The sequence below is a fragment of the Aquarana catesbeiana genome, linkage group LG03 (genome assembly GCF_042186555.1).
Source record: "Aquarana catesbeiana isolate 2022-GZ linkage group LG03, ASM4218655v1, whole genome shotgun sequence".
NCBI lineage: Eukaryota > Metazoa > Chordata > Amphibia > Anura > Ranidae > Aquarana > Aquarana catesbeiana.
The window spans coordinates 111485619-111494778 of record NC_133326.1 but is presented as its reverse complement, the minus strand read 5'-3'; the positions used below and the strand labels follow the sequence as shown (position 1 = coordinate 111494778).

Below are 9160 nucleotides of genomic sequence, written 5' to 3'. Positions count from 1 at the left end.
ATGACAGTTCATCCGATATTATTCTATTGGACGTGCACAAATTTTTTTTTTCGTACGATGCCACATCATACGATTTTAGTTTAATCAGTACATCTATTGTTCGAGAATGCAATTACAACACATGACATCACTTCCGAATTTTTTTTCTGTCGTACAGGAATTTTCGTGACTTTAATAAACTCATCAGATTTGATGTGAGATTAGCATGCAAAAAAAACAGACAATCATTTGTCCGATAATCTCATTGTGTGTACTGGGCTTAAGGCTGCATTTTATTGGGGGGGGGTAGGCGCCGGCACGAAGCGTCACCTCCCTGAAATTAGTTTTTGCAGGTTGTGATGTCTGTCTATAGAATGTAGTGGGCATTGCTATCTCAGTTAGTGTAAGCAAGCATTTCCATTGCTATATTTCATATGAGCAGCATTCACACATTGGGTACATAGCAAACGTTGTTCCTCATTCTATAAATGACATATAAACTATATAAAGCCATTATAAAGGCTTTACTGGGTTCAAACTTTTCCCCTCTTCCTCTCTGTTACTGTATTTATCTGAAAAGAACTGCCCCTTTCCTTTTATTCACCTATGTATTAGATGATTACTGTATATCCCAAGAATTTTATTTTTATTTATTTCACATTAATAACATACCACCTCAGGCAACTTTCGAAACTGAGCGGGAAAGTACAGAGCGACTACCGCCCCTCCCTTGACAGCGGTAGGCGAGTCCGATGTTTGGGCGGGAAGGAAGGCAGACTGTATGACAGACAGCTAACTTCTTGGCTTCTACTGGCCAGGCGGGAAAGGGTGGGCGGAGTATGGAGACGACCATCCAATGGTAGCATGGTGGGCGGGTAGAAATTTCGAGCGCCAAAAGCGGGATCTTTAAATCCGGACGCGGGGGTATAGGCGGGCAGAGCGGCTTGTGGTACGGAGTGTGTGTCTGTGTGAGGCGATCATGGTGCGGACTAAGGCAGATAGCGCGGGAACATCCACCGGCAGCTACAGGAAAGGTGAGGCTGAGGGGATCATTGGGGCGGTGTTTAGTTACAGGCTATCCTCTGTTAGGAAGGTTGAGGCCGGTCATTATATTTGTCCAGCATTCTCATGTCATGTGGTGGGCGGCCTTTACTATGTGGTGCCATAATTGTGCTCGACTGAACCCCGTCTTTGTGAGCTGGACGGAGGGGCTGTGATCAATCTACTGTGGGCAATGCTGACCTTCACCGTGTGCGAATATCTCTCCTGAGAACACCGATCACCCGCCAGCCAAGGGTCAGAATGAGGGAGGACAGATCACCGGGGGCTGTACAGTGTGTGGCTGGGAGAAACACCTTCCTCCAGAGGAGATCAATATGTCATCTGTGCGAGGATCTCTCCACCACTCCCTCCCTCCTATGTACTCTATACGAGGATCCCTTCACCACCCCCTCCCTCCTATGTACTCTATACGAGGATCCCTTCACCACTCCCTCCCTCCTATGTACTCTATACGAGGATCCCTTCACCACCCCCTCCCTCCCTATGTACTCTATACGAGGATCCCTTCACCACTCCCTCCCTCCTATGTACTCTATACGAGGATCCCTTCACCACCCCCTCCCTCCTATGTACTCTATACGAGGATTCCTCCCTCCTATGCAATCTGTACGAGGATCCCTCCACCACCCCCTCCCTCCTATGTACTCTATACGAGGATTCCTCCCTCCTATGCAATCTATGAGACCCCCTCCCTCCTATGCAATCTATACGAGACCCCCTCCCTCCACCACCCCCTCCCTCCTATGCAATCTATACGAGACCCCCTCCCTCCACCACCCCCTCCCGCCTATGCAGTCTTTACGAGGATCCCTCCATCACCACCCCCTCCCTCCTGTGCAATCTATACGAGGATCCCCCTCCCTTCTATACAAGGATCCCATCACTACCCCCTACCCATGATATTTGAGGTTGCCCCCCTTCTCCATATGTGCTTTGTATGAAGGTATCCCCATCACCTCTCTTCCTCTTCCAGCTTGTATGATCTGTACAAGGATCCACATACGGGACCCCCCCCACCACCATATATGATTTATGAGGATCCACTTGCCCCTATAAAGTCTTTTCTGTTTATATGAACATCCTCTGACAGGCATGGTCCTTATATTGGTTTTACTACCGCTTTAAAGGAGATGTGATGCCAAATCTCGTTTTGGCTTTACTTCTGTGGATTTCATTCTGCAGTCCTGTGACCTGTTTTCAGCAGAGAGCGGGCTGAGTTCTGTTCTGATGTCAGTGGTTCCAGGCTTGTGCATCACTACTATAGAGTCCATTGGCCGCTCCTGCCCCCTCCACAGCCCAGCACTCCAGTGAGCGAGGGGGACAGAGCTGTGACTGACAGTGGCTCTCCTCGAAGAGCTGTGAGAATTGAGTGGTTGGTGTTCGGTTCTCAGTGTGGAGGTGTCAGGGGACCGATGCTGCATCCACCTAGGCAAGTATGAATCCCCCTCTCCCTAAAAAAAAAGTCTCTAGTTTCAATTTCTTTGTTGCATTGGTTGCACTTGGACTGATGTAAATGTACATATTCTATACCTGTGGAAGCTGGCAATTACTGTAGTAGGCCCTGTTAGTACAGTGACTTCCATGGCCCTATTGCTTATGGTGAACACAGGAGGTCACTTGTTTGGAACAAGTCCCATTCAAGGAACACATTAGATGAGGCGATATGTTACCTGAAAAGTGTTTTGATTGGACAATGTAGGGCATAAAGTCCCGAACTCCACCTCATCCAATGAGAAAATGCTGAGTGTTCCCTAAGTAGGTCCTGTGCTGAGCTATCACGCTCCAGTGTATACTAGCAGCTCAGGAAAGGACCCGGAAGCTATTGATTATCACTAGTAGCGGTGCCTGGTACTGTATTTCCGGCTTCCACAGGGTCTTCAGGTATGACATTTTATGTAGTTAAAGCGGAGTTCCACACTTTTATGTAGCTGCTGACTTTTAATAAACACTCTCCTGTCCAGCGATGCGGCCGCCCTAAGCCTCGCTCCTCTCTGCCACTGCCGTCATAGCCACTGTGGGCACCTAGCCGTGACAGCTTTTGACTTCACGGCTGGGCGTGCACTGCGCATGCGCCACTCTGCTAGTGGCCAGGCAATCTTCTGGGACCTGTCACATGTCCTAGAAGATTGCTGGCAGGGAGGGGCTGCACAGGGGGAGAGGAGGAGTTGCCTAGGCGGCCAAGAGCAGGAAGAAGGACAGGAAGTCCCACTATAAACTAAGTACCCCCCCCCCAAAAAAAAAGACTTGGCAAATGTGGCATGTCAGGGGGTGAGGAGTGCTTAAAGCTTAAGTTCCACTTTTGGGTGGAACTCCACTTAAACATTAGTCCCAGGTAGACTAATTTATGTAGAAACAAGTGTACCTGAACTAATAGCCCATTAGCCTATGTTGTAGAAGAATGTCCCTTTATTACTTGCTTTCTGGAGCTCTCCTCTGCTCCTGCAATGTGGGGACCCCCTGGTGCAGGACTGCTGGTCCTACATCTTTTGGTCCCAGCCTAACATGTACAATCTGAAAAAGCAACTTTGGAGGTTGGGAGGAATAAAGGAAGTATTTTCCTTTTCTAAAAAGTAGCTGAGAAGTATAAATGCAAGAGTACCGATGTGACTGAGGCCTTAAAGAGGAAGTAAACCCTGATGGGTTTTACTTCCTCTTTTGCTTGCTGCAAAGCCTGCAAATGAAAAGCATAATGGGTAGTATGCATCGCATGCTAGCCCATTATGTTCCACTTACCTGCAGAAGAATCCAGCGATGTCCCCTGTGTAGGCAGCGTCCATCTTCTGGCCCCTCTTTCTTCTGGGCTGCGGACTCTGGCTCTGTGATTTGCTGGAGCCGTGTGACGTCACTCATGAGCACGGGAGCAGTGAAGAAACGGCACTTAGTTTTGTTTCTTTCCCGCGGATGCGCAGTTGGAATTTTTGGCAGACTACAAGTGAAATATCTCCTAAATGGCACACATATAGGAGATATTTCCACTACCTATAGGTAAGCCTAGAATAAGGCTTACCTATAGGTAGAAGTCCAAAAAGTGGGTTTACAGCCATTTTATGGTTAAAGTGGTAGTAAACTGTCTATAATGAGGCTTATCTGTTGGTACTGTGGATATCTCCTAAACTTGCACAATTTAGATATTCAGAGTGCATGCAGCCAATGATGTCATTGGTGCATGTGCTCTGCAGGTCTGGCTTACAGTGCCAGCCCTTCTGAACCTCTGCTGGAAACGGCGGCTTCTGTGCGAATGCGCGGGAGTGATGTTATCACAACTCTGGCCACTCAGTGCCAGAGCCCACAAACTGGGAAGAAACACCAGGGGAAGATGTAAGGACTTCTAAGTTAAGTATTTCATAATGTGCTAGTATGCAATGTATTATGCCATTCCCCTTCAGGGTTTTTTTTAAATTCTTCAGTGGTTTACAACCACTTTATGGTTGGTGTTCAAGAAATGGGTTGCGTTGGGTCTTCCATTTAGACATGTGTTCCTTTAACTTTGCAGGATTACTTTCAAAGAAAATATGATGTAATAACGTGACAAGTTTATATTCATATTTGTATGCAACTCAAATGATGATTGCTATTTGTGGGGGTGTCTTGTGGGTTTTTTTCCCCTCTTTTCTTCAGATCTCATGCCAAGCATATAGTACAGGGAGAAATCTTTAACATTTTTTTTTTTCTGTAAGCTGTTGCTGCTAGAGCACCACGAAAGTCTTTTGGCGCAAGCTCTTCTTCCTCCAACCATTCAACCTCTCCAACTGGGAAAAAATGTAAGTTGTGATTTGCTCTACATAATTTAATAATTTATGTAGATATAGTACAATTTTTTTTATAAAAAAATACAGGTTAATGTGCAATGTGAAGTTGCTTGTACACATTTGGTTAACATGGTAATGCTTCACAAAGCTAAAGGAGTCAATTGAGCAAGAGGTTGTTGGACCTTGAGATATTGGTATCAGGCAATTTAAGTATATCTGAGCTTAATTTTGGATGATTGTGAAAGCTTGTCGATGTCTAATGGGGACTTGTATAGCAGTTTCTGGATCTTTAACAAAAAGTTTAAGGTTTAGTTAAGCTAGTGTTAAATGGTGTGTGTTCCATAGGGTGGCCTTGTTGGCACCATCTATTTCAGTGGTTCTCAACTCCTGTCCTCAGGACCCACTAACAGGCCAGGTTTGCAAGACAACTGAAATAAATCACAGGTGATATCATCTGCTGCTCAGTGGTTGCAGTATTCTAGTCTGCATCTCCCCAAGGTAATACTTAAAATCTGGCCTGTTGGTGGGTCCTAAGGACAGGAGTTGAGAACCACTGTTCTAGTTTCAATAAAAGTGAACTGAGCTGTGTGGAAAATTACTGGTCAAACCTAGATAATGCATTCTCCGTGTCTTCAGACAGCTACAAATGTCACTGGTGTGGAATATAATGCCTAGTAAAAGATTTCTCCATCCATGCTTTCAGTATGGATAGGCAAATCTAGTCAGTCATTCAGCTTGTGAGCTCAACGGGAAAACTAAACCTGTATGGCTTGCCTTATGCATGGTCCACTGGTGTTTAATAGAAACAAGGGGTGTGCAGCTTTTTAAAGCAAACCAATTCTTAAAATAACTTGTACCTCACCCCAAGCTAAATCAGCCACCCTGATGTGCTTTAAAACATAAGCTTAATGCCTCTTCCCAAACTACCAACTGCTGCATCTGTCCTCATAGAATCTGACTTGTGGGTAGAGTGCTTTGTTTCCCTGTGCTTGAAATTGAGTGGGGGTTGCCTTTTAACCTGTTCAGTTTGTGGTTCTTAAGAATGAAGACCTCTGTTGCATGAATTTCAGTGACCTGTTCTCTTTAGGCAAATTTCCTGCTAAGGCTGTATATTTACTGAGTATATTTTCCTTGTCTACCAAACTTTACAGCTGAAGGCAAGTATGCTGGAGGTAATCCTGTATGTGTCCGGCCTACTCCAAAATGGCAGAAAGGTATAGGAGATTTCTTTGGATCCCCATCTACTAGTAATGTGGAAAAAGAGAACCGTGTGCCCTCTGACGATGAGGAAGAAGCGGGTGGCAGTGGAGTTGGTAAAGCACCAAGAAAGTAAGTGTACTTTAGCAGACTGTACAACTGGTATGCTGGGAGTATTTTGGTTAAGCTTGTAGTCTGTAAACTCAATTGTATAACATTGGGGATATTAAAATATCCATGCAGTTTTTTTTCCTCGGCTCAGGCGGATATGTATTTTTGGTAATAAGTGTATTTTCCGCTAAAGTTATAGTATCTACAAAATAGGGGAAAGATTTATGGCCTTCTATCCCCCCCCCCCCAAAATGACTGGTGTCGGCAAGTGGTTAAAGTTCAACCAGAACTAAAGCTCCAGAAATCACTTCAGTAATACAGCAGTTAACATCTCCTCACAGTTGCGGTTTTCAGCCTTCTGATTGGCTAGTGGCAAAAATGCATCCCACGCATGTGCGTGGTAGTCAAATGTTTCAGAAGAGACTGCTGATCTCTGCAATTAAGAGGTGCTTGCTCGCAGTTGCAGCCAAAATTTTTTTTTTCCTCATCCTTAAGAGATGACAAACTGTTAGCAAATCTAAATCCTGCATGGGCTGAGCTCTGCACACTCCCCCATACTGTACCCCCCTCCAGCAGTGACATCCAGGGTTCTTTTGCAGCTTTGGTCATTAACCACTTCCCACCCAGTCAATAGCATCTTGATGTCTGGGAAGTGGTTCTGTCTTTCTACCTGGGTGTCATATGATGTCCAGCAGGATACCATGCTGGCGTGTGCCCATGGGGGGAGTGTGGCGATCGCGGCGCGTCAGACATGCCGCATCTCCGATTGTGATAAGATGCCTCTGTCAGGGGCTTCTTACCACATGATCAGCTGTGACTAATCGCAGCTGATCATCACATTAACCAGGAAGTGCTGGTAGACTGCATTCCTCGGTTTGCACTGTCAGGGAGAGCCGATTGGGGGGGGGGGGGGGGGGGTCTGTGCTGATAATCGGCACATTGATTATCAGCACGGCCCCCTCAGATGTACCAATCACATGCCAATAAGTGCCCAGCAGTGTCTCCATAATAAGACTGCCAGTGCCCAGCAGTAATGCTTGTCAGTGCCATCAGTAAAGGGGGAAAAACAAATTTTTATGACAAACCTGAGTTTTTTTTTTTCCACAAAAAATTAACCCCAGAGGTGATCAAATGCCACCAAAAGGCTTTTTTTTATCATTCTTCTCACAAATAGAGCTTGGCATAAAGCTTCATTGTCCTGGGTAGGGAGGGGCAATAGTGCATGTTATTGAAGTGGTTAAATGGCCACTGAAAACGCTTGCTTGTGGCCCCTGCACACAGCTCTATTCTAGCCAAGAATAAGCCCAGGTGTACACATTACAGGCAGTGTACACAGAAGGTAATGACAATGATGCTTTTTGCCAAGAGAATTTGCATGTGTACCAATGCACAACTCTAGAGACTTTGAGGGACTTGAGTTCTGCTTTATTGTCGGTCTTGGTTATAACTAGCAAGGCTATTTGTGATTGGCACATTACAGGGGCTGAAGATTTCTTGGGGTGCCTTCACATTGAATTAGTTTTTTCCCATAGTGCAGTGTACCCATGGGTAGCCTCCATTTTTTGCAGTAGACTTCTATTGCCTCAAGCAGTTGTGGTGCTGTCCTGCAAACATGGTGCAGGCCAACTGCATTGCGTCAGTTTGAAAGCTCCCTGAGGTTTACTGAACCTGCTTTTTAGTTCACTTGAATTACTACTTTTATTTGCGTGACCTTCTGATCTAGTAGCCAACCTAATGTGTAGTACAGCTTGATGCGTTTGAATGACCTAATCTATTTAGGTTTGTACTTCTGGCTTGCAACTTGGATACATTTCCAAGTGGTAGAGTGCACAAGCCTACTTTTTTTTTTTTTTTTTTTTTTTTTTTTTTTTATTATGGTGCTGTTAACTGTTCAACTAAAAATTTTTTGGTCTTTATTTTCCCAGATCTCGTCCTGTGGTTGATGATGATTCAGATGAAGAGTGACTTCAGTTTTTTTTTTTTTTTTTTTTTTTTTTTTTTTCTTTTTAAATGTGTTTACATTTTCAGATGCTTGTATATTTGTAAATAAAGTCCCCCTTTTCTTTTGTACAGTTATTTGTTGTGTTAAAACTTAATCTTGCACAGAGGCCAATACTCGGGCCCTTAACATAAGCCTGCTCGAATCTGCTATTTTTATCTTTCGGGCAGATCTGAGCAGGCCACTAATTTGAGATGAGAGGCTCCTCCCCACAGGAAACACAATCAATCAACAGCTGTTTTAAGTCCACACCCTTCCCCCTGATCCTCAGTTTTTGATTGTGTTTCTCCCTACACGGCGAAACTGGTTGTTGTTTTGTTTGTTTTTTTTTTTTTTTTTGTTTTTGTTTTTTTTCCAAATGACCGAAGCCCCCTGGGAGCCGGACCAAATGCCTGGGAAGCCTCTGGGTCTGGCGGGATATATTTATCCTTCCCGGGGGGTTTCACCTATCCTTTCCTCAGGGGGGGCAGCAGAAACTGGGAAAGCCCCCCCCTGAGAGCTGAAGGCCCCTGGGTACAGTGGTGTCCCCAGAACTTCAGGGGCCTTTATCCTGTCCGTTCAGATGGGGGTGCTGGCCGTCGGTTCTTTCCAGGGGGATCTTATCCCCTGACTCCCTGGTAGCTCGCGTGGGCTGCTGGGGAGGGCACCGCCTGAACGACCCGCGTTCTTACCCAGAAGGGAAGGCTGAGAGTCAGCAGGTGCCCACATCCTCCTTTCGAGGAGGCACCAGTTTACTATGGTGAATGTCTGCCTAAACCACCTCAGATGGGAATGAGGAACGTACGGCATTGGGCCCCCCCATGTGTATATGCTGACTGGACAGAGCAGGACACAGCCTAACCTTGCAGCTCCCTAAAGGGACAGCAGTTGTGGGGGGGGCACTTTGGCGGCTATCCTCCTTGCGTGTGGACCATAAGGATGGAAAAGCAAGCCCGGTGGCTGTGGCAAAAGGGGAAGATGACAACGGTGAGTCAAAAATCCCCAATCCCAGCCAGATGGTTTCTGGGCATTTGAGATAATCTCCCCTGGGGTCTGGATTCAAATAGCCCAGAAGCTTTTGCTG

At 45.7% G+C, this 9160-nt stretch overlaps 1 protein-coding gene across 1 annotated transcript; it reads left to right on the top strand.

The window, feature by feature from the left end:
- Nucleotides 1-853: 853 nt before the first annotated feature.
- PCLAF (PCNA clamp associated factor) lies at nucleotides 854-8175 on the top strand. The gene is made up of 4 exons (XM_073618978.1): nucleotides 854-1013; nucleotides 4719-4802; nucleotides 5942-6119; nucleotides 8024-8175. The coding sequence occupies exons 1-4, from the start codon at nucleotides 959-961 to the stop codon at nucleotides 8061-8063; spliced, it is 357 nt and encodes a 118-aa protein (XP_073475079.1). The 5' UTR covers nucleotides 854-958; the 3' UTR covers nucleotides 8064-8175.
- The last annotated feature ends 985 nt before the right edge of the window (nucleotides 8176-9160 follow it).

Coding starts and splice junctions, on each gene's coding strand:
- PCLAF (XM_073618978.1), top strand. CDS start 959: ATGGTGCGGACTAAGGCAGATAGCGCGGGAACATCCACCGGCAGCTAC. Junction 1,014..4,718: donor CACCGGCAGCTACAGGAAAG/GTGAGGCTGAGG, acceptor TTTTTCTGTAAG/CTGTTGCTGCTAGAGCACCA. Junction 6,120..8,023: donor GTTGGTAAAGCACCAAGAAA/GTAAGTGTACTT, acceptor TTATTTTCCCAG/ATCTCGTCCTGTGGTTGATG.